This window comes from Bombus vosnesenskii, unplaced genomic scaffold (assembly GCF_011952255.1).
Source record: "Bombus vosnesenskii isolate JDL3184/JDL3185 unplaced genomic scaffold, Bvos_JDL3184-5_v1.1 scf7180000013379, whole genome shotgun sequence".
NCBI lineage: Eukaryota > Metazoa > Arthropoda > Insecta > Hymenoptera > Apidae > Bombus > Bombus vosnesenskii.
Genome location: NW_022883009.1, coordinates 709,969 through 734,368, shown reverse-complemented (window position 1 = coordinate 734,368; position 24,400 = coordinate 709,969). Strand labels below are relative to the sequence as shown.

At 35.3% G+C, this 24,400-nt stretch overlaps 2 protein-coding genes across 8 annotated transcripts in view; both read right to left on the bottom strand.

The window, feature by feature from the left end:
- The window catches only part of LOC117237564 (neurocalcin homolog), a 76,510-nt gene that overhangs the window by 17,325 nt on the left and 34,785 nt on the right, over positions 1-24,400 (bottom strand). The gene's annotated exons all lie outside the window — the stretch shown is intronic.
- Positions 1-24,400, bottom strand: part of LOC117237566 (neuronal calcium sensor 2) — a 64,502-nt gene that overhangs the window by 5,484 nt on the left and 34,618 nt on the right. Inside the window, exons 1-5 of one of the 7 annotated variants that reach the window (XM_033501655.1) lie at positions 20,604-20,738; positions 19,266-19,403; positions 19,010-19,104; positions 2,646-2,764; positions 728-871 (exon numbers count right to left, since the gene is read on the bottom strand). In XM_033501655.1, the coding sequence (XP_033357546.1) occupies positions 728-871; positions 2,646-2,756 (255 nt within the window). In that variant the 5' untranslated portion in view covers positions 2,757-2,764; positions 19,010-19,104; positions 19,266-19,403; positions 20,604-20,738. Of the gene's footprint in view, positions 1-727; positions 872-2,645; positions 2,765-19,009; positions 19,105-19,265; positions 19,404-19,642; positions 19,825-20,003; positions 20,297-20,561; positions 20,739-24,400 lie in introns of those variants that run through there. The other 6 variants (XM_033501656.1, XM_033501660.1, XM_033501659.1 and 3 more) reach the window with 6 other exon arrangements.

Sequence of the window (24,400 nt, the reverse complement as noted above, 5' to 3'; positions counted from 1 at the left end):
ACCTATGTGAATAAGGGATGTGTGGTTAGCATGGCATTTCGTGGATGTAGAGAATTGTCGTTGCCTCCTACTACGTAGTAAGGACTGTTAATGTCACTTGTCCATGGTTTTGTCCACGACTGTGTCTGATGCAATGGCGATCCAGAGATTTCAGTTTCACCTAAACGATCTTAGAGATAAAGGGAGCCGCAGTGTGGAATATCAAATTCGACGTGTATCGTGGCAAAAAATTGAGAATATCGGTGTATCAGATGTTGATTAAGCAGAAAGAACAATTAGAATATTCTGTAATATGAATGGAGATGAAACCGAATCTTGTAATAATATTTTGTGTACGATAATTTTGTATTGTACAATAAACATTACTCAAATCTATTCGTCAGCTTTGTATCTTCTACTTTATATAAGAATGACTTACTTGCTTCGCTTATAAACGCAAACTCTTCTGCACTCCACGCATGAAGATAAATCGCGTAATTCTTTTCAGAAAAACGGTAGTCAGCGAAGTATCGAAACTAGAATATTTCTTTAGAAACGGAACGTTCATAGTCCAAAACGATTTAAAAAGTGAGAAAGTTTAATCATGCAGAATAACTGCGGTATCAGAAGCGTTCAAGTCCTATTCTTAGCATATATACTTGCATGTATTATCCTCGACGAAAGACGTACTTCTCCATTCGCGAAGGAACATAATAGTAAAAATAAATTTGAGGAGATCTCATCTTACCTTAAAATCGATGTATCCATTTTTGTCCATATCGAATGTACGGAAAACATGGTCGCAGAATTCTTCCGCATTGCCAGATGGGAAGAACATTTTGTACATGTCGACAAATTTTGCTGGCGTTAATCTACCATTTGGGCAATCTTGCTATAACGTAAAGAAAAACAAGTGTTTGTGTGTCTGCGTGTACCTTTATTTAGAAAAATATTGTTATGCTTATGCAATTTTATTTCAAAACCAAAACTATCATATTGATTGCAAGGATATAATTTTTTCTCATTTTACTTAGAAAGTCAAATAACTAATTTTAAGCAATTTTCTTAAAAAAGTACAGAAATTTATTTATATACGCAATTCGTTCCGTAATGTATACATAAATTGTTTGCGCATAATATAGTTAGAAATTAGCGTCGAGATGAGCAATTAAGTAACACTTTACGTGTTATTTGTTACGCAAGCAAATGTCATAGCAATGTAGTTATTTTAAAATCCTCTTAGTGTAAAAAACATTTTAATCGTCCTTTTTAATGATTCTACTATATATATATATATATATATATATATATGACGAATACACGTATGAGCTATACATGTATAATTGTAGAATAATCTTTGGATCTATCTTCTGTCAAGTATTTCTGGTTCCTTTGTACGAGAGATATTCTGCGACTTGGTAATTTATAAATCAAAATCAATTTTTTTGTATATCTGCATACAAATAGGTAAAATATCCGCTAAGAAAAACCAACGTAATTGGTAATTGTTATTCAAGCAAATAGATTTCTGTCAAATCTAATGGTACAGTCAAATTCGTCGCTTAAAAATACAGAATTCGTTTGCACTAAATGGTGTTTCTCACTCTTTGTAAAGAGATTATACACTAACAGTGAAATGGTTTGAGTTAGACGATGTTTTACAGTTATATCGACGTTGATGGTTTTGCTAAAAACGGAAATAGAGTGTGAAAAACCGATTTTCCCTGGTGGTTACGCGTACGCGTACGCATTTACAGGACGAGGGAAAAAGAGAGAAAGAGAAGAGAATGAGAGGGAATGCAACAAAGCTCTGAGGCCAAAGTCTTTTACACTTTTCGAACGAAATTGCTCGTTACTGATAGAATAGTAGGAGGATCGAACATGTAAACTACTAAAACTCGTTTATTTAATTTTCGATTGGAAAACTCAAGTACTGCAATTGAGGAACAAGAAAGTTTGCGTGAGATAGGTAGGTATACGTATATGGAATGGGTTGAAACATGTCTAACGGTAACGGACAATTTGCTTAGTTTAATTTGTTCGTACCACGTGTATGGGTTTTGCTTGAAGTGTTTAAACTATCCGAGAAACTTCGAGCAATTAACTTTTTCGAGGAATTGGACATTTTGATCGGGATTGATAGAATTTGTTTAAAGTCCAATTAAGGCTAGGACTATGCACTTTTCGAAGAAGCCAATGAAAACTTATTCAGTCCAAACTAATGCGGATTATTTATTTTTATCTGATTGAATAAACTCGAGCAAATACTCAAGGGGCTGGCTCGATGGACAAGAAGAGAATCTTTCAAGAATCGAGTTTATACCCAATAAACCGTTTAAGAGAGCGAACTTTAAAGATATTTCATATTCTTTCTATAGCTCTCATTTGGCGATCGATAATGGCCGCAATAGCATAAATGATCAAAGATTCATTGATTTACGTTTCTATTAATATTTTCTTCTTCGTTTTTTACTTCTAACAATAGATACTTTCATAGCTCGTAAAATGTTTGAGCGCATAACAGATTATACATGATAGAATGTTGATAAACGTAACAACCTAAAGTATAGATTAGACAGGGACATGATATTGTTATCGTTAATACATAATGATAAACGTAGAAAGAATAAATCTATAACGTTAATATGAAATAAATGTACACTTACTTTGAATCCTTTGTACCATTCTTTTATAGTTGCTTCATCGTATCTTGTGTGTGATTTAAGGAAATCCATATCCTCTTTGCTCAACTTATCTTTGCTGCCGAAACAACCCATTTTGAAATCTACAACAAAGAATAACGCGTGCTACTATTATTACCAATTAGTAATTTTCTTCTGTATTATTACTAATAATAGAATTTTTATCGTTGTCGAACTTGTGTCGTAAAAGCTTTTGGAAAATACTCGAGGGAGAAAGAAGGAACATAAAAACGAAGAGAGATAGAAAACGTGTCCTAGGGAGTAAATAGGGAGCAATGTAAATGAATAAGTAAACGAGAGAGAAAAAGAGGAAGTTGCCATGAGTGTATTTATATAGAAAGAACGTCATTGAAAGCATAAGCACGCGCAAAACCGCAGAGGAACAGAAACGTAAAATAATGTCGTAATGAGTAGCCAATACACGATCCGAATAAAAAGTTTTAAGAAAGAGGCAGTCTTCAAGGCAAGTTGATTCGTCGGCTGAAAGAGTTTCGTTTTCCACGTCCGAAGAGAGGAAGTTGGGGCAGCTCGTGACTTGCCTAAGAATTAGGCTATCTTAAAATGGTATTAGAATCCGGCAGACAGTTAACTGTGTATTTTCTGCTTGCGTCATAAACTGCGGCATCAGAGAATTACCTTCATTTTGTATCTATTAGATAAGTGTGCGCTATTTTAAAATATACTTTATTTTTTACTAAAAAAAAAAAAAAAAAAAAATATCGCAATATACGTATTTTTATTTCAGATATTTTTTCATCTGTGCAGATCGTTATTTATTTCCGCATATTCAAAATCATCATAAATGCATAAATATCCGCAGTTTGTTCATAAATAAGAGACTTGAACGCGTAAATTATGTTCACGTTTGCGAATTACTGATCTTCTAGTTAGCAATGGCCGTGCAAATATTAGCCATGCACAACTCATGATCTACTAGAATACGTCACACAACGCAGCAGTTAAAAATATTAGTTGGTAAAATGGTCGATAAACAACCAGTTTCGTCCTTGCGAAAGAGTTAGGGAATGAGAAAAAAAAAGATCGGAAAGACTCGTTACAAATACTTATTATTCATTAGATATAGGAGAAGATCTATCATAAATACGTATGTCTACCGTATAACGATTACGCTACTCTAGCAGGATTTAATGGCACGCTAACACGTCGCGTATCGGAGGTCCTTCGTGCAACGACGGACCAACGATGAGGCCTCGTGTAACGCGAAGTAAATGTAGGACATAATTAACACAACGCACACATCAGGAGACCTCGCTGTAAAGACGACACCGATCTATGTCAATTGAATTGCACCCGTTTCCTCGGCTACTTACTGGATTAAGCTCTTGCCTAAGAGATTAATTACCTGTCTTACACATAGCTACGTCTGATATAATTTATAAAAATCGAACAAGCAACATATAACCAAATTTGGTGTAAAATTTCGTTACGCCATAACAGAAATCCTAGATCGAATAGTTGTCGTGGACATGAATTTTTAGATGGTAGAAGATATTTTTTAATGACCCTGAGTCTATTCAACCTGTTGGGCGATAAAGACGAGTTAATTCGACGCTATTAATCCAAATTTCTTAGATATGATGGACCACCTATTTTTTAATTAATAATTCATCTTATAGATATTTATCTACATAAAAGACAATAAAAATGTATGCATTTATCAGAGAAGAAAGTATAAGAAAGCAATCAATCTTTGTAAACACAAATGCTTAAAAGCTTTTGTTTGAAAAAGCAACAAAGAAGCATTGTTCAAGTCTGGCTTGATGTTTCGTATCGTTCGTCGATCATTCGTAGAAAAGGATCACAGCGGTAAACAATGAACGTGTCACCATTGAGAGCGTCGCGTATTGGCAATTACATTCACGTCTACGGCCGTATTACTGCGCTTATAATACCGGGAGTATCATTGGTATGTATTATAGCAGCACACAAGGACGCAGGGAAAGTGACACAGTTTGCGCCATAGTTGAACAGAAGAAAATCGACGAATCGGTGGAGAAGAGAGCCGTTAGGAAATCCCATTGTTTCCTATCGGTCTGGCTACCATCAACGTGACGAGTCGCTATTCTCGAGTGACATAATCTTTCGTTGGTTTCAGTCACAAAGACAGTCGTCTTAGACTAAGTAAGTGTAACGAAATCAAGGACGTTTTTAAAGCTTAACAAATTTTTAAAATTTTTGAATTTATCCATGCCGTTTCATATACCTTTATAATGACAGTAATTTTATAGAATGATGCGTATAAAATTTATGAATGGGAATGGCTGAGTAAACGCGATCGTAAATTACTTAGAAACAAGTGATAATCTGAGAAACAACGGACGTATTAAAATTTCGAAGAAAATTTTGTTGACAAGGATATTTTCTACGAGTACTTTTCAAGTCGTAAAAGTTTTATGTCGCGAGTATGAGTGGATATTATGGAGCAAGGAGTTAACAATTCCAAGTTTCAGGTTTTAGTTTCGCCACGTATATTATCAATTTTCATTCTCGGGATAGAATCTCAGCTTTTGGCTCTTGGATTCTTTGAAAATTTAGTATCGTTAGTACTAATTGGTTAAGTACATTTCCCGGCAAATTTTATTTGTCCTCTTTGAGTCTCACTGTCTTCCAGCTGTTCTTGTCTTTCGTTCTCTATTTTCTACCCAAGAGAATCGTGAAGTGGATTAAAGCGTCAAATGGACGTTGCAATCTTAACTCTGTAAACCAAAGAAACAAGCTTAAACGTGTCAAAGGAAATCAAGTATTCCACGATCCACTGTCTCTTCGTTCCATGGGAATACGTATACATATCTTGGTTGTCTAAATGTTAGAGAATTTCTTGACGACAAATTGTAAAATTAGAACAGTAGATGGAAAGTAGAGGAACACAATAAGTTAATCAAGCCAGTAGGTAGATCTTAATAAGACGAACTTTCATGGTTCCATTATTGTTAAATTATTACGACAACTGTACATTGTTACTGAACACGTTTTATGTAATATTCTATTCAAATGACAATTTCGTGTACCTTACGTTGGGTCAGGTATTCGGATATAATTTCGTCTCATCATTTACATAGCACGTGATGTTCTATTTAAATGATAATCTTACATAGTTTACTTCGATTCACATTTAATGTTAATAATATTTTCAAATTTTAACAATTTTTCACAATTGAGGAGCTTTTTGTATGAAACTTCTGACACAGAATTTTTCATATCTTCTATGTTCGATAGACATATCGTAGATATTCTCAGATCACGTGTTTGTAGATAATCGATAAAAGAATGCATAACAGCATAATCATAGACATAAAGGAAATTCCGTAAGCATAAAAATTAATGGCAAAGTAACGAATGACGAAGATGTACCTATTGAATGAGTTAGATGCTTCAGACACCAATAATATAGAAATCGTACAAAGAAAATAAAAGTCAAGAAAGAGAATTCATTGGGGCATTGAATCCTCGAAAGCAAACCAATATCTAGTAAGATATGAAAGGAACAAAGATAAAGATTCTCGTCTATCAGCACACGCGACATACGGATGTGACAAGAAACGAAAATTGAGAGGGAATCTGAAGCATGTTAAGGAGATATCAAGAGCAGTAGAGGCAAGAGAATCAGCAGAATAAGAGGCAAAAAGAAAGAGAAAGAAAACTAACGAAATATGCCAAGGAATCTCACATTCAAACACTGAAATAAAACGCAAAAAGAAACCAGTCACGCACAAGAAATCAATTCGAATAATTTAGTAAGTCACATTCGGATTCTCATCAGAATGGAGGAGTTTATGGTCGATAAATCGGACCTTCCATATCAAACCAGTTCATCGCTCATCCGATCAAACCAATTACCCAAGATTAATTTAGTGGGCAATATTCATTATAAGATCGCGTATCATACGATTTGATTCGTGAATACGATATACGCTGTTCATTAATAAGAATGAATAAATTTTTTATAGTAAAAAATATCTTACAGCGCAAATAGATGTATAATATATTTTTTGTAAGATATATAGATATTTTGGTATATCCCTTGTCTTGGATGTTAGCTGACCAATAATATACTGTCGATTCCGAGTAGTGTATGGGTTTTGGTAGTTGTACCTCTGGGAGCTTAATATATACTAGCTTGTAATGACTAGTAGTGGGCAGTAATATCCTTATTGCGAGGGAACTATTGAATATGACCATATTAATGAATCTCTGAGACTAGTCGTACAGGAACTACTGATAAGCAACGTTACAAGAAATTCCGTAATTTAATCGTTCGTTTCGATGTTATAAAACATTTTCGACTATGACCCTATAATAGCATAAGTTCGGCGATTAACTGTTTGGGCCACTCGTTTTACTAAATCGATTAACAGAAGCAGCATATCTGTGCTTCCTAGAAAGTACGTTATTTGATTTGTCGCAACCCTTATCTCTCCAATGTAGGCAACAAATGGTTTATGCACCATTCCTTACTTTTGTAGAAGTAAGAAACAACATTTGAACACTAAGCTTCGTGAAAAGTAGGTTGGGCGTGTCAGGCCCATGACATAGCTGCTATGTTCAGCAGATTTACACTGCCGTCCCATAAATCACGGAAAACTTGCGAATTTTGAGCATAAGATTCAATAAAGTAGGTTTATATAAAATCCTCAAAACGTACAAAAAGGATGTCATTTATAGATATTTTCGGATGGCGAACTTTGACGCTATTTTTCGAACAAGTGACGCTTATTTTCAATGAATCTTTTTTTAAACTAATTTAATAGCTGGGTTACTTTCTTTGTGGTTCATAAACGATAGTACAAATTCCTAAACTTTTATCTGTGGGAACATTTTAAAAATATAATGTCCAGTGAACCACTTACTTTGGTAAGCGAATTGAGACAAAGAATCGGAAACTGCTGGCTGCAAATGAGAAAACAGTTAGGAATCTTCCAACGTGTGTGTGCTTTCACAAAGAAACACACTAAAGTGTGTGTTAAAATGGACCGAACTGAACATATGCTGTAGTCAGACGCAAGTAATACTTCACTGATAAAAACTGTTGTAACTGCAAAACTAATGATATTTCGACCCACATTCATTAAGACTTTTTTACTTGTTGAGGTAAGTAATACACGCTCCTGAAGTTTGACTTCAATCTCATCGATTGGGGACTAGGAGTTTGTATAATATACACATCCATTATTTTATTCTTACAGAAGAACTTTCATAAATCTAGCTACACGAGTGGTATTAGCACCAGTTTTCTGAAGATCCAGGAAGGAACAATAGAGAGACACAAACCTAATTTTCTCAGGGTAGAAATCATTTATGTTGAAATAACCTCTGCAATTAATACGATTATAACAGACATTTAGAAACGTTAAATTCAGCGGTATCGTCCATTTTGCGGTATTTAATTCTCTACAGTTAAATTATTGAATTGTAGGGTATCAGATTCATGTAAAATTCAGACAATTAGCAGCAAAGTCTTTGTTGTCGCTTTGTAAATCTCCACTGCTAACTGGAACTACTTCAAAGAGAAAATAGGATTACCAGAAAAAGTACAATAAATTCAAGCGCTACAGTTAATTTACCAAGTAATTTATCAGGTTACCAGAGGAAAACACATGTTATAATATTCACTAGGTGAAACCTTTATTTATTATTGTTAAATCTTCTTAATCATTTTGACAAAAATATATGTAGATTTGAACGGAAAAACATCCACAGTCTAGTGATAACACATTGCTTATTACCTCGTTGCAAATACACGGTAATTGCCTCAGCATTATTATTTAGCATCAGACAGGACAGTTAGGAAACCCGGAAATTGAAAAAAGTACGAAACTTTGTGTGCAAGTAGAGTAGGTCAACCGCAACACAAATCTACTTTTTTCAGGGTCATAATGCGATTTTAGGGGATGCAATCATGCCTTGAAGAAAATGCAGAAATTTCAGAAAATTGTTTAAACAAAAATGTCTTTTACATACGATGTTCCACCAACTACAGTCGCGATTTATATTAAAATTATTTTTAACTGATAAATAGGGACATGTAAATAGAGTCGCCAAATTTTGTGAGCTAAGGTCACGGTTGATTTATGGTTGCCGGTAATTGATTTTTCAATTTGTAGATTCTCGGAACCAAGCTGTTTGGGATAAAAATGACCTGTAGCAAAGCAGTGAACGGTGGTAATGCGGAAAGTCATAAATACTAAAGGATCGACAGCCCCGGTTTTCACTCTTAAAGCAATTGCCCAACCCCCGAAAGATAGATTGAGCTGGAAAGGAAATGATGCGACAGCGATCTGCATTGGCCGGCGCACGCAGACGCGCAGCAACTGCAATCAATATACATGTAGATATCTGTAGCCTTAAATCCAGATACCATCAAATCCGTTAACACGTGGATGATATTTGATATCGAAGGAAAAAGAAAAAGTATAAAAATACGAAAAGACTGAGATATTGAGCGATTACGTTAAAAAAAAGAGCAGTATCGTTCAAGTAGATGATGGATAACGATAACAACTTTACGATAACATTATTTGATACGAAACATTTTAATATTTTTAGAAGATCCCTAATACACAATCAAAATGATAAACTACGCGTAAATAACGATCCTTTAGACAAATCCTTTATATATGTAAACTTCTGGCAAATTAGTATTACGGGCGTCCACAAAAATCATAAAATTATGTATTAATATCAGACCTAGAATAGTCATTGATAGTCAGTACACGTATCGTCGACATTGGGTCTTGTCACATGAATTTCTACCGCTTACAATACAAGCAGTAGCTCCAGTGAAGCACTAGATATTATAAACAGACATATCATGGATATGTCCACCGTTGCACTAACATGGTCTATCGTGGGAAGTCACATCGGATAGCATTGAAGACATACTCGTTGGATTGGAGACATACTCTACTTTGGCCTCTGGTTTCCTAACTCAATGGATGAACAGATAACTTTCTTAACTCTCGACCTTTAACCCAGCGTAAACCCACTATGACTTTTGAGTGGCATACCACAGCTGGATATTCACAGCTAAATACTTCACAGGAAGTTATGCTTCTATTTTCCGATACGTTAAGCTATTTAAAACGAACTTCTAGAGTATTTTATTGGAATTTCTAAAAATATAAAGATATCGAATTGAAGCATTCGTTACGTTTTCTTCTTTTGGTGATGTTTTTGAAGAACATTGTTTCTACGATCCTTAACCAAGTTTCACGCCCAAAAAGTTACGTTTCAAGTTAAATGTTATATCTTAGCGGGCATTTTGATAAAAATTTGTTGTGATCGATGAGTTCTAGTCTAAAAGACTTCTCTAGCTTAGAGAATAGAACATTTAGTAACTTATATCTGCGTTTTGCCATCTGTCTGTATTCTCGTTATACAGGAAATTTTACAAATTATTTGCCCAAGATTTTGAAGTAATTAAACAGCTTTCTTTGTGCCAGTAAAGAGAGAAACAATGTAGAAATTGGCATACTCGACAAGTTGCACGTTATTTTACAGGGAAGCATGTATCGCCATTCCCATTTCCTGGGTCTATTCACATGTAGATAACAAAGCTGAACGGTAATCGATAAGCTGCCGTATGAAAATAAAAAACTTCCCGCAGTTTAATAGAAATCTTCGCTTCGCGTTATGGTCAATCGAACTGCACTCGATTTAACGGTACAAATTTATGGATCAATACCTACAAAAACAGTTTAATGCCTTCCTTGAATTTCTATATTCATCTGTTTCTCTATAAAATTTTGTATAAATAAAATTTTGTTTTTTCGTAGTTTCGAATTTAATAAATAATAGTACGAGGTAACCAGCATTGGAAACTATACTCAAAATAGGACATCTTTTTACTTTATTTATCTTATTTTATCTGGTTGCCAAATTTGTTTTCAATTTGATAGGATTGTTCTACTTTTAATTCTGTATATAGGACAACAGTCACAGATGGATAGATTCGAATGCTTTTATACCGACACGTGAAATTACTTTACCACCAAACTCGATTGCTTCCCTTTTAACGTGCAAAAAGTATATCTGTTCATAGCAGAAGTTTTTTAAGCGAAGCTTTCGAGATATTCCAATTTCCTCCGAGTCGGAAGCACCAATTTCTCGGCAGTGTAACTCTGCAATTTAATTCTTTAATTCATCCTTGTAAAAGAAACGAATGAACAACGGATTTTGTTGATGTCAAGTTGAGAAGTTTCTACAATAAGAGTGCAACGCTTCAGAAAAGTTTTAAAAGGAAAGCAGCGGAGCAGGAGCCACGCTGCATCGTGTCTACATACTTGGCTTTTGTTATTTTTCATTCTTCGGAATAAAAAATTTGCTATTTTTACGATACTAAACGACCTGGAAAAGAAGAAATAAAACAAGATACAACTCGATTGTTTTTACTTAGGAAACTCCAAGCCGAATCGTTTTATCGTATCCTTCGATCGATCGACCGCAAAACCGACTTGTTTCAACCAATTAAGAGTCATCGGGAGTCGCTATAATTTACCGGTACAGTGCATGCACACGGCCGCTCTGCAGGTTCTTCTTCAACTACGTTAAAAATAAACTCGTTAGTTTGCTATCGGAACTCTGTGTTTCATCGATAGTGGTGACGAGATCGATACAGCCACTGAAAAATAGGGCGGACGTGTTTATCGAACGTGTATTCGAATTTGATTTGACATGTGGGAAACTGTAAAATATTCATCTGAAAAACGTTCCGATAAACTACGTATCAAATAAAAAACATCGCGATGCAGACAAGTTCACATTAGGTTGTATGATAAGTTTGTTTCAATTCCTTTAAGAGCGATAAGGATCGTTATTTTTATACCAGATCTACTTAGTTAACAATTAGTTAATTTGCTATCTCTTAATAATTGTCAATGGCATTCTTTTTTAATATTTCTGTGAACTTCGTAGAGTACCTACCCCTCCGAACCATGTCAAAAAATGAATGCGATTCTATTACCAATTTAAATTTAAAAGCCTTCTTTGTGAAAAACGAACGACCTTATTATACAAGTTAATGCATCTCTCGTTATTTTATATAGGATTATACAGTGCACTCAAAAAGTCCTCAGACTGTTGCCATATAGAGAAAAATTTACTGTTCACTGTTTAGGGTATATACTATATACATTATGCTATTATTTAATTTCGCGTCCTCAAAACGAGTTCTTTCCATGACTACATTTATACATAAGTTCGAAAGAGGAAACCGATGGTCGATGGCAGTAATCGATTTGCAAACCAAAAATGAAGAGACAACCATTGAGGTGTAAGAAAGGCATTATCGTGTAACAAAAGCCACTCGTCGTATTGGTGCATACAGCAGTATAAACTAACGATTGTAAATGGTATTTCAGAAGAAGACTTTTCTAGATACGTTCAACGATTGCACAAATGTACGAACGTTACCAATAGTGTGTAGAAAGAAAAGGGGGCTATATTACGCGTTATATAATAATAGATCGAGGCATAAATAGCGAGATTCGTTAGTCATTGTTCTATTAAATTTTCGCGGTGAGAAACTGTGAAAGTGAGAAAAAAGAAAAAAGGAAAGAGAAAGAGTGATGAGCGAATAAGGAAATGAAGTGAGCCACGAACAATTGCGAGAGGGAGAGCACCACCTCCTCTCATTGCAATATAGCGTCTATGTGCATTAAGATTCTCGGTATAGAACACTAAAGTTTCCCTTTGTTAGGATATAATACGTATTTTAATGAAAGTATCGTGATATACCGCTTTAATTATCACTTGTTTATGTAAGAGCACTTGGTTTTGTACTGCTCTGTCAGATGATCCAGAAAGTTGCTGTGATTTCTTTCTGTGCTACTACACTCTTATTTTCCAACTCGAAATAAGTATAAAATAGTACTTTTATGTTTTGAAAATTAACGAAAATAGATTTCATAGTCTGGCTAAAACTGTTTTTTTATAGACATTACCCATGCTTGGATTCTAAAAATATTGAAAATTGGACACTGAAGATATTTTTCTGGACGAAAACTATTATGTGACGAGATGTTTTCTAAAATTAGAAATGTAATCTGCCGTTCGTGAGACGTAATAGCAACTTTCGACGCCTCGTTCTACTCGTTTTCGTTGGTCCAAGTGGGATTTAAAGTTGGTAACAAGACTAGTTCTCGCAAACTATAAGATTTTACTGATCACAATTTTTTCCGATAAAAGATCCCGGAGCTCGTTCTGGAAAATCTTCGAGCTTCGAAACGGTTGTTTCAAATCTTACAAAATCACCATGTAGACGTGTCCCGGATCCTTTTGTAGATACACACTCCCTGTAGATTGCTTATCCGCAAGCTTCCGACCCTTTCACGGTTTTGATGAGTATGTCAACACGTCCGCGATACCGTATTTTCTTTCTTGTGTACTCGTACAAATGCGAACGCAACCATTTTCGTCACTGGCTATACTCTTTACTCTATATAATACAGGCTGAAACTCAGATTCCGTGTGGAATTCTATCTAGTGCTAAAAAATACACGGCTAGCTTCTTGTGATATTTTTCTATGTACAATATAAATTTAAATATTTATACGAATATATAAAATGTTTTGAATCTTTCCAGTGTAGCGCATGAAAAACTCTAAGCTATAGTGATGTAAATTTCATTGGCTCAATTAAGAATATTAATTGTGATAATTATAAATTTGTTTTACAAGTGTTAAAAGATATCGAATCTGTTGAATCATTACTTGATTGATATGATTTTTGAGAAAGTAGTAAACGGTGACAGTTTGATTATCAATTTGGTTATCCTTTGCAATCATATAATATTTACAAGAACATATTTGGTAGATATGTATCACCGTTTGTAATATTCATAGTATTGTTTATAGTTTTCATTCACTAGGGTCGTCAACTCAACGTTCATGAATTTCCTCAGAATCGGATGGTTCCTCCTCAAATGTTTCTCTTGGGACTTTCCCTTCCTCCCGTCCCTTTTTCGTTATATAACCCCCGTTTTACCCTCGAGTGTCTCGTAAAAAGTATAAAAATCCCACGAAGTCATATCTGCCAATATTACTTCGAGCTGTCAATTTTCACCAAGTTTTCAGTATACATATTGTCCCAATAAGTTTCCAACCAGAATGTAGCACTAGGCTAACTAAAGTTTTTGAAATGTGAAATGTTACAGTATAATTATGAAGCACACAAGACAGTTAAATTGTTCTAGTATGAAATAAATAAAAAAAATAATAAAAAATTTGTCACATATTTTATGTTTATATTGTAACGCTTTATATTTCATAAACATTAATATTTTTGATTAGCTACGTAATAAAATGAGCTGTTAAGAGCAAACTAACCCCGTTGCTCTCAATGCTTCAAATAATTTTCTATGAATTGTTAAAATAGTTCCTCGTAATGTTATACGTTTATTTAGATTTTTCATTTACGACTGAATACAGGTAGTATATACGGTATAGGAACTAGACATTTAACCAGCTGGTTAAAAATAACTCAAAACTTTGCTTGTAGAAACATTTATTTGATAGTTTCAATCGCTTTCTCTTTCGGACAGTATTTCATTCACTGCACGTACGCAAGCTCCAGATTTATGAATCTGATGTTTCCAGAAAGACACAGCTTTTAGTTGTTTCAATTCTGTCCACCTACTTTCAAAAAGTGAGATACGAACAATTGCCGGATTAAATACAATTAAACTAATAGAGCATAAATCAAGGTTAAAAAATCAATAAAAAGTTCTAAATTATATCGCATTAAATCTGGTTAAAATTTCAGAGGTTTAACAAAAGTGCTTTGTCAATGGAACGATATTTCTGTCTGAATTTCCGGCGATTTTGTTTGTTATGTACTTTATGACGTTCGCGCAATTATTAACGAAAATTGGATACACGCACTAGCTTTCTAGGAGAGTGCAATTACGAATCTCATTACGAGCTGCATATGCTTTTTTCTAAACACCTGGGAAGCCTTGGTGCGGAAAAACATCAAGTGACTGTAAGTGCGAGCAGAGATTTAACACGCAAACGCCTCGGTAAGTAATCATAGAAGCCCGTAAAATTGTCAAAGAAATACAAATCTATGTGTAATACATAAATTATCTCGCGCTCAGTCTATTTCGCAGTACGTAACAATTTCGTGTCTCCTAACTCAAAGTAGTTGAGTCTCGTTTCTATTTATTTCGAATAATTACTATAGCACGGTTGTTTATGCAAACGTACATTTTTAGGAATTAACAAAATGAAAATTACGCAGAGAGCTCTGTTTAATACAATCTTCGTTGTCGTGTACATGTGACTTGTGACATTAAACGTCGATTTAAAAAAAAGATTAGGAAAGTAAAAATACTCGCTGATAATTTTCTTTTAGAAAACAAACAGATTTCTAGTATCAGAGAGTTAACAGAATTGAAATCGTGTAGTAGATTTCTCTATCAGCGGAACCTTTATCGCCATACAGCCTCTATCATTTGTAATATGTAAATCGTTTGTTAACGACAAAAAAAGAAGGGATGTTTATACGCTTTCCATATGCCCGCATTTTTTTCCGCGCGCGTGATACTTTTTAACCGCATAATTGGCATAATGGCCAATTTGGAGTCAGAATGGAGAAACCTCTTCGGTACATGCACCGAGTTCGTAGATAGGTCCTTGTTACAAGTAGTATAGCAGTGCTGTTTGCAGACAGTGACGCGGTTTTGCCAGCATGTTCCGCGGTCGCATATTTTTCACGTCACGTTTAACCCTTTCAGCGGTATAGCCGTACATGTATGCTCGAACATATGCAGGTCAAATAGAATGACTAATTTCGCCATTTATTTGTGATCTTGTTTCTGTTGATGGATAATAAATATGAAGACAGTAACAGATATTAAACCCTTTAAAAAAGAAAATTTAATTGCTCGATACTTGTTATTTCTGCAAGAATAAGAATATTTCTGCAGGAATCACTCTTTACCGAATCGAAAAAAAGTATGTGAATGAATCCACGAATGCGCAGCTTTTCAGAAAGTATGAAAGGACTGGAATTGAGAAGGAAATCGAGTGAAAAAGACAGATAAGAAAGAATTTCAATGTTTCATTTTCTCGGTAAAAGGAAGGAATTTTAAAGTTCAAATATGAGAAAATGTTTTTCACATGGGAAATAAAAGTACATGAAAACAAAAACAATATTACAATATATAAACTGTTCCAGTTTTCTTCCGTCAAACTAGGCTTCTTTATTCTATGAGCAAAGATAAGAAGAAAAAATGTAAACATAGGACCATAAAATATAAGAACTGAACTCGTGATCGTGAGTTTTTTTTTGATTTGAAAATAACTGTCTCTCCCAAAATTTCGAACCATTAATGAACTGAATAATTTCGTATAACACACGATTCGTTGAATACTGGTTGTAATGGATAAGTAGAGCTGCTTTTCAAGAAAGGCAACCGAGATTTCCATAACATTCTTAGAAGGTCTGAAAATGTCAAGAAAGGACGAGAAATGTCGATGAATGGGTGGCCGTTAGTTCAACATCGCGCACAATGTTCAGCTTTTGATCGCATATAGGTGTTATCCTCCCTTATATTCGACCTATTTTTGTAAAGGCGACTTATGATTTGACTTTGAGAACATCGACTAACTTTAGAACGCGTGGTACTTCATGGTAATATAAAAAGATTTTTCGCCAGAGTAAACGTCTTTCCTGAACAAACATACATATTCTGTACTTGCTATCAATCACAATCTAAATACCAAAGAATCCGCTTTGTTAAAACAGGTTTATGTTTTAAGATTACTTTGAATCGCGTAGCAACGTTCCTTTCACCAATTTTGTATTAGAATGTACACGTATATAGATCATTATATATTTAAACGAAAGATTCTATGTATACCTAAAGACACAAATTTCTAGATAAAAGATGATTAGACTACATTTAACATGTATATTTCATTAACTTTGAGATACCAAACTGACCAAAATGAAGCATTGCAGATTTTCTGTCTTTTACAATTACCAAAAGTATTCTGTTTGTGAAATAATTGACATTTATTAATAAATTCTTAACACAATAACGCAAACTCTTAGCGAATCGATCATTAATTGATTCTTTTAGGCCGCTTAATTTTATCTGTAGTTATTCTATAAAAGTAATGTTTTAATTGAAGTCATTCGCTTGTTTCACCAACGAGCACAAGTTGACGTTATTCAACGTTAATAGACGCCATGGCACCGGGACGTTAAAGGTGATCTAGAACACGAGCGGCAGAAACGATGTCGATGGCATTTATACATATTCAAGTATACCGTCTTCGGAATACGTTGTGCTTGATACAAACAAAGAAGGCGTAAAACTGGTCATGCCATTCCAATCCGGTCGGTATTACATAATTGCTAGATTTCTTTCTGTGCCAGTCTCAATGATAATCTTTATACTATACAAGAAATATCACGAGGTGTTCTTTTTCGTAACAATTTTATTTTTGGATTGAACGAGGCACTCGTTTGATTTGAAAAATATTAAAAATATGACATTTTCATCTATATCAGAAATTTCACCTGACGAAGTTAGTTGTTAGGTGGACGGACATATTAAACAAACATTTTTGACGCAATTACTTTGGGTAATAGTTTCCATAATCTAGGTTGATTCGATATCGTACGTGTCCGATTACTTTTCTCGAGGCAGGAGAAATCGGGAGAGATTTGCTCTTGCGGAGAGTTCTTGCTCGGCGAGCAATTCGATTTCGATCAGATATTAAACCATATTAAACGGTGTTCACGAGTCTGGATTACTTTGCCATCGAATTGACGAAATGTTCAATATAATGCCGCTGAGGATGATATCATCTTATCGTTATCGTCTTATTGCTTCTACCACATTACCCAAGTTTAAATAGTTCGAGCAGCAAAGGCCCGTCGTTTCGTGATTTCCTCATAAGACAATTAAACGATTCATAACAATTCTTATATGTATGCTACCTTCTCGCTGACACAAACAATCCTACCACAGAGTCACTCGAGTCATTATCCTAATTTTAGTATCTTTTCATCGTAAACCTGACCATATTTTTTCGTTATTATATATATATATATATATATGTCTCATTACATAAACAAGCTTGGTTATTCTGCCTAAAGTTCAAGATGAATTTTAAAATGTTAAAATTTAGCTGATTCTAATAATACTTTGTTATTCTAACGTAATCGTTTTATTTTTCAAGTTTATGACCGAATTAAACTTTCATCGTAAATCTGTACGAAACAATCAGAAACACCATCAAAGTCACTTATGCTTCCCTCTGTTTTTGTAAGCAACTCTGAACGACGGTAATTTCAGAGGTACCCAGTTCCTGACTGCGAAGCCGGGATGAATTATTCAAGATCGATTTGTGACAGATAGTCATCTGTATCGAAAGTTCATAGCATAGAAACTGATTGGAATGTCAAGGATAAGCACTGTAAGTTGTACCGGAGATTGAACTGAACAGAAGGAATATTTTTAAATCGCTTTTACATTAAGTTTGCACTTAAGTATAATTCGTTTTTGATATATTTTGTTTAATGGTATTATATATACCATTATATATATATTATACATATTATTACATATAGTATACAAAGCATCTCTCTCGTGGTATCTGACAACAGTTCTAAGAATTCGGTTATACTACAATAATCAAACTAGCAACGCCTCGACTTTCTTCAAAGTAATATATCGATCTATCTAGAACTGCAACGGCTTTGCGAGCAAATATACACTTTAGGCTCGTCGCCACCCTCTTATAAGTAAAAGGGTATTATTATGCATAATCATGGAACAATCTGCATAGTAAAAAAAAGATTGTTTAAAAAGGCATGCTTCGTAGAGAAATACTCAAACAAGCTACGATACATATGCGTGACGATAAAATATTCATAATACGAATGCATCTCTTGTACGATAACATCAGTTTTTATTGCTAGATACGAGAATAGGTGACAATTTCTATCTAACATATTTCATTACAGAAATGTTTAATGAGGCAATAAATATAAAAACATAGATACGTGATAATATAAAATGGATATGTGTATTATATCAATACTGTTTTCCTTACACACAATTCAATTTTCCTTATATACAATTAATTAACGTCAAATTTATACTTTTGTAAAAATAATGAAAAATACAGATCTTTCCTGGGTAAACAATAGTGGTTAGGCGAAGCAACCAAAGTAACAATAGAATGAACACACAATTACTTTCGTTTCACCCGATGATATTTCGTACGTTAAAGCGGTAGGTTCGTCTTGTAGTCTGTTGCTTTGCAAGCCGTTGGAAATAATTTGAATCATCTTACCGGCTACGATCTACGTAGGCAGTTTTACGATGCACGAGACCTTGTTGCTGTTTCGTGGCAATTCCAGGCTTCTCTCCTTCGTGATACTTCGGACCCTTGTGGAGATAACACGATAAAACGGTAAAGTAGGTAAAGTACGTACGTAAATACGCGAACTCGTGCACGCGAATTGAAACTGTGGCCAGTGAGTAATGCAATAACGAATCCGACGAACCGATAAGAGTAGCTTTTTCCTGCAGTTTTCAAAGACACCCACCTTTTTTTTCACAACACACGACCGAATTCTAGTTTCTACGACACTTGGTCTCCACTCTTCTCGCCTATCCCCTCCGCTATCCTCTATGTACACGCATAATTTACCGACGACTCGGCTAACGCGAAACACTCACGCATCCTGTGAACGACCAATTAAAAAAAGGCAATTATATTATTTCGATAATTTGAATAGTATTTATGGCAATGTGCGACGACATCGAGGGCAGACGGAATAAGGAGAAACAGAGTACGGGAGGGTTATGCATCGTCGATAAGCCGCGGTCAGGCAATCTCCTCTTTCCGATCTAACGTTCCGACGATCAGGAGTCCCGTACAAAAGAAAGGAAGAAAATAAGAAAAGATAAGATTCAAATTTACCGAGAATCATCCCTATTTTCGTTAGATACTACGACAGTCCGAATTGTTCTACATTCTGAATTCTTCGAAGCTGAAATTGTTCGCAGAAGTGCTAGGAGTACACTCGAGGTTTCCTTTATCTCTGTTCCTTCGTCTTTTCTTCCCTTCTTTTCACCAGGGACTAGCCCTGTTCGTTCACTTTTTCGCCATTTCAAGAACAATTACACAAGTCTCAAAGGCAATTAGCCTGGCACTCGAACGTCAACGGGAACCATACCACTATCGCGCCCTACCCCAAACCTAAACCGTAGTACTCCGCGGCTTAGACGCCACCTCTCCCCCACCCCCACCCCTTCTCTCTTTATCTCTCCCCTTTTCTCACTCTATTCTCTTTGTACTCGTCTGTGAAGGTACGTTAACGACAACAACATCGGCGTCGATTGTTCCGACGAACGTCCTGACGCGCCTCATTTTTGTCTCTCCGTGAACGAGCGTGCGTACTCGCTTCTCTAGGTGACGATCATCGTCGAGGACACACAACGAACACTCTCGCTTCCTGTCTGTATTCGTTGTCCTTTCTTCCGACTCATCGACATTGTACGCTCATACGTACAGAAATTGATCGCACTTACAGCGATCGAACCATAATTCCTGATTTTACGTGTCGTTACAGCCAGAGAAAGAGACAGACAGACAAAGAGAGAGAGGGAGAGAAAGAGAGAGAGAGAAGAAAGGAAAAGTGATTGATAATAATAAAAAAAAAAGTCAGAATTACAGGGAGAAGAAAAGGGAGAAGTAATTGTAGACGAGTGAATGGAAAAGCATAAAAGAAGAAAGGTAAACGAAAGAGACGGATGGATAAAGCGAGAGGTAAAATAGAGGAAAGAGGAGAAAGAGTAAAGAGAAGAAAGTACGAAGGGGAAAGAACAAATAGACGCACAGAAACGATTTGGAAGGAAATCTCTATGGATCTATACGCAACTCTATCGAACGCGTGTCTTTGGTAGCACGTACGAATGCGGCGGAGCTACTAGCTAGCGCGAGGTAAAAGAGACGAAGCGAGGTTCTCCCTGAAGCTGATCCTGCGTGCTAAACGAGCCGCCTCCGCTGCCACCCGGCCCCCACCTTTTCCTTGTCCGTTCCCCACCAACCCCCAGTCCCAACTTCGCGCATCCCACCCACAGCATAACGGCGGCCTCCACCACCGTCACGACCCACCGCTATTCTAACCTCTACCGCATCCACCACCGACGGCGCTGCTCGCTACGTTACCGTTTTCTTCCTTCGTTACCTTCTTTTCCTTCTTCTCCTCCTTTCTATATCTTTCTCCTTCCTGTTACGTGCTCATCGCCGTTTACATCATTACGTGCACAGTTTTATTTTAAATTCTCATACACTGATTTCTTGGCGGGAGAACAGTCACAGAAAAAAACAAAGTACTGTTCGTGGAACCGTTCACCAACTGCACGTAGCCAAAGAACGACAAATGTGTAGTATTCGTGGTTTCGCGTTTTATATTTTTCACTTCTATGCTTTTCATGGATACAACGAGTTCATCTTTTAGTGTATACGATACATAGACGTTCAATTTTTAACGCATACAGTGTATTGACATTTAGGAGTGCGTTTTTCCATTTACACAAATAGATAAAGCTAGCGACCCTGGAAAATTGCTCTTTCTTCGTGTACACAGATAATATTTATACTAGTCATCCACGTGTATAATTATTCATAACTCCTTCTTGTTACATCTTTATATCTACTTGCTGTTATTAATTTTTATTACTTGAAAATGACTAAATTATTAAATTTGTTTTACAAATAATACAGTCGCGTAAAACAAGCAATTGACAAAGCATTTATGCACTCAGAATTAAATATAAAATCCCATAATCAGTGATATAATTAAAACGCGGGTGTTTTTATGTAAATACGCTTCCGAGTAAATTTCGAAATATTACACATTCTCCTTTCACTCTTTGTTAAAGATCGAAGAATTCGCAAATTCTTGGAATGAATGTACCTTTGTGCATGAGGATTTAACGTAGCAATAAATCTTTATTGAATGAGTACCGATTAAAGCGAGTCAGCTTTGAGCTGGTAGACCGCTTGTTCGAATGCTGTGAATTTAAAACGATAAAATGGTACTAATATCGATTAACGACTCGTTAGTGAAAACTGTAGGTAACGTCAATACGAGGTACGAGTAATCAGGTCATGGATACTGAAATCGACTGGGACAGAGTCGCTATTGTTTCTCACTCTTTATATTCTCTGAAAGAAGGGAAGAAAATTGTGCGTTTTGTCTATAACATGTATGCGTGATTTTGGCTTTGAGAGCAACCACAAGAAGTATACGCATCCGTTCGTTCTGCAAATTGAAGCGTTGAAAAACGAACAAAGACCGTGCTTGTTGCGTTACTGATAAATTCGTACTGTCATTTCTCTACATACTTCTAAACCAATAAATCTTCTTTGCGAACATAAAACTTTTATAGCTCTGCTATCATTGAACATCTTTGAGTTTTTATAAGATTCTCATATATGAGATGTCGTAGTAAACACGATGAAATCGATAAGATCATGAGTTCACGTGAAGATATGGAATAAAGTTTTGTTATATGACGCTTTCCTTTCCTTTCTTTCTTTTTCTTTTTTTCTTTTTTTTTTTTCTTTTTTTTGCAAAATTGAGAGTGCAAATTTGTTGAGATTTTCCAAAATGATTTAAATCCATAAGAAAATATCGGCCAGGTTAGATAAATGTTCCAGTAATACGGAAACTTTAACGCAAAATCGCATATATAAAGTGTGCCAAGTATTCTACATTTTTTAGCTAGATGCTTAGCTGTCTATTGTAGTTGACCTTCTTCTTATTGTATTTATTGGTGCTTAACGTATCTTTCAATACCTTTACTGTCAAAAATCGCGATGAAATAGCCCCTGCAGCTATTATCGTGAAAGCCAAAGCCATTTGACCGCTGTGCTGCTCAGCGTACATTCTGCTTTCGGCGAAAAATGGAGTAGAATAAAATTTTCCACATGATTTAAAATACATTATTTCTTTTAGAAGCGAGGCATTAGCAGTTACAAAATTCAATGTATTCTTAACGGAATTATTCTTTATTAAATTACTGTCTTCTTTTATCAATTTATTGTAATCTTTGATTAAATTGACTATTTCCTTTGCCGTGACATTATATTTAATTTAGTTTCGATCAAGTATCTCTTGATAATAATATAGGAATTCTATTTTTCTCTACAACTCTGCGCTCAAGTCCATTAATCTCTCATACCGGAACATCACAACAATTACAGTGCACCACAGCTTTCTCAGCATCCTCTGTGTCAAATTAATGATCGAACTGGAAGATAAGCGAGTATAATGTTAAATAATTGCCTGCATGGATCCATTTCTGCGAGAAACCTTATTGTTATTAAGAGTAATAATAATAAGTTACAGTTAAATATGTTCAAATGAATTGGCAAGTTCCTAATTTAAAATTAACTAACTTTGACGCTAAGAACTACGAGAAGCCGATGATTATTAACTGATTGGAGAAATTTCTGAAGAAATTTTCTGGATAACTGTGCTGCAGAAATGTACAGTAAAACGTGAAAGAGAAGAACAAGATGCTGAATTTCGAACAAGTTGGTTGTAATTGAGGTGAGCAATGCTCCATTGTACAGGAAATTAAGATGAGAACTTCACAGTTCCGTGTGAGATAGAACTTTCCGAATTAAGTACCTACAATACGTGCAATCCTATAAAAAGTTTTAGAACGATTTCTATATTTGTTTCAAAACTATCAGGAGTTAAAAAACCATTTAACTTGATGTGACAAAGAATGCACGGCTGTCACCAGCAGCGAGATTGTTCTCCTAACAATCTTCAATGAGAAACCTTTGTAAGTGTCTGTTGTCGATAACTAACGTTCCCCTACGGTTTATGTTAACTGATTTTGCAATTTACGATCATATTGGTCGTTGTGACCAGTGCTCAAAACAAAATCGATCGCGACCATTAATGGTTACGATGATTGGTTACGTCTGCGGTCTGCCTAGGGATCGCAAGTAGTTCAATGATGCATTGTCTTAAGGTTGTCCGCAGACTTGGTTACTCGTGACCATCAGTGGTTCTGACTAGTGGCCACAATTACCGATGACTACCGGTTGCTTGTCTCAGCCAATGATCGTAACGATTAATTCGATAAAACTGATTTCTAACAGTGCTTATAAGGAGAACTTTCAAAACCGGGAAGAAACGTGACATAGTCGCTGAAGGGAATTATTCAATGTAGCATTGCATTTTTTAAATATCTATGTAATAGCATATAATTATAGTATTAGTTTATTTAAATAAAAATCGTCTTACTTGTAATTTTTAGATAAATATGGATCTGCACCTGTCGGTCATCCGGAAGAGTCAGGTACGTTGGACGCAATCAAACACCGAGTCGAGTCCTTCATCTCGCGTATCTGGATCTTTCGTAATCCAGAACGTTCGTACGAAGAAAAATACTTTCCGGATTTCGCTCGATTTTTCACTTAATATTTTTTCAATTCGATACGAATAATCTCGTACTTTCGGAATGAATTCGTACATTTCCCATTTACATAATTATTAGCTAAATTCTATTTACAGGAAAATCGATACAACAATTAAACTCCTTTTTAAATATTTATTTATAGTGACCTTAATATCAACATATCTTTCTTATTTATGGAATTGCTATTCCATTATCGTCAATCTTAATATCGGACACAGGTCGATAAAACGAA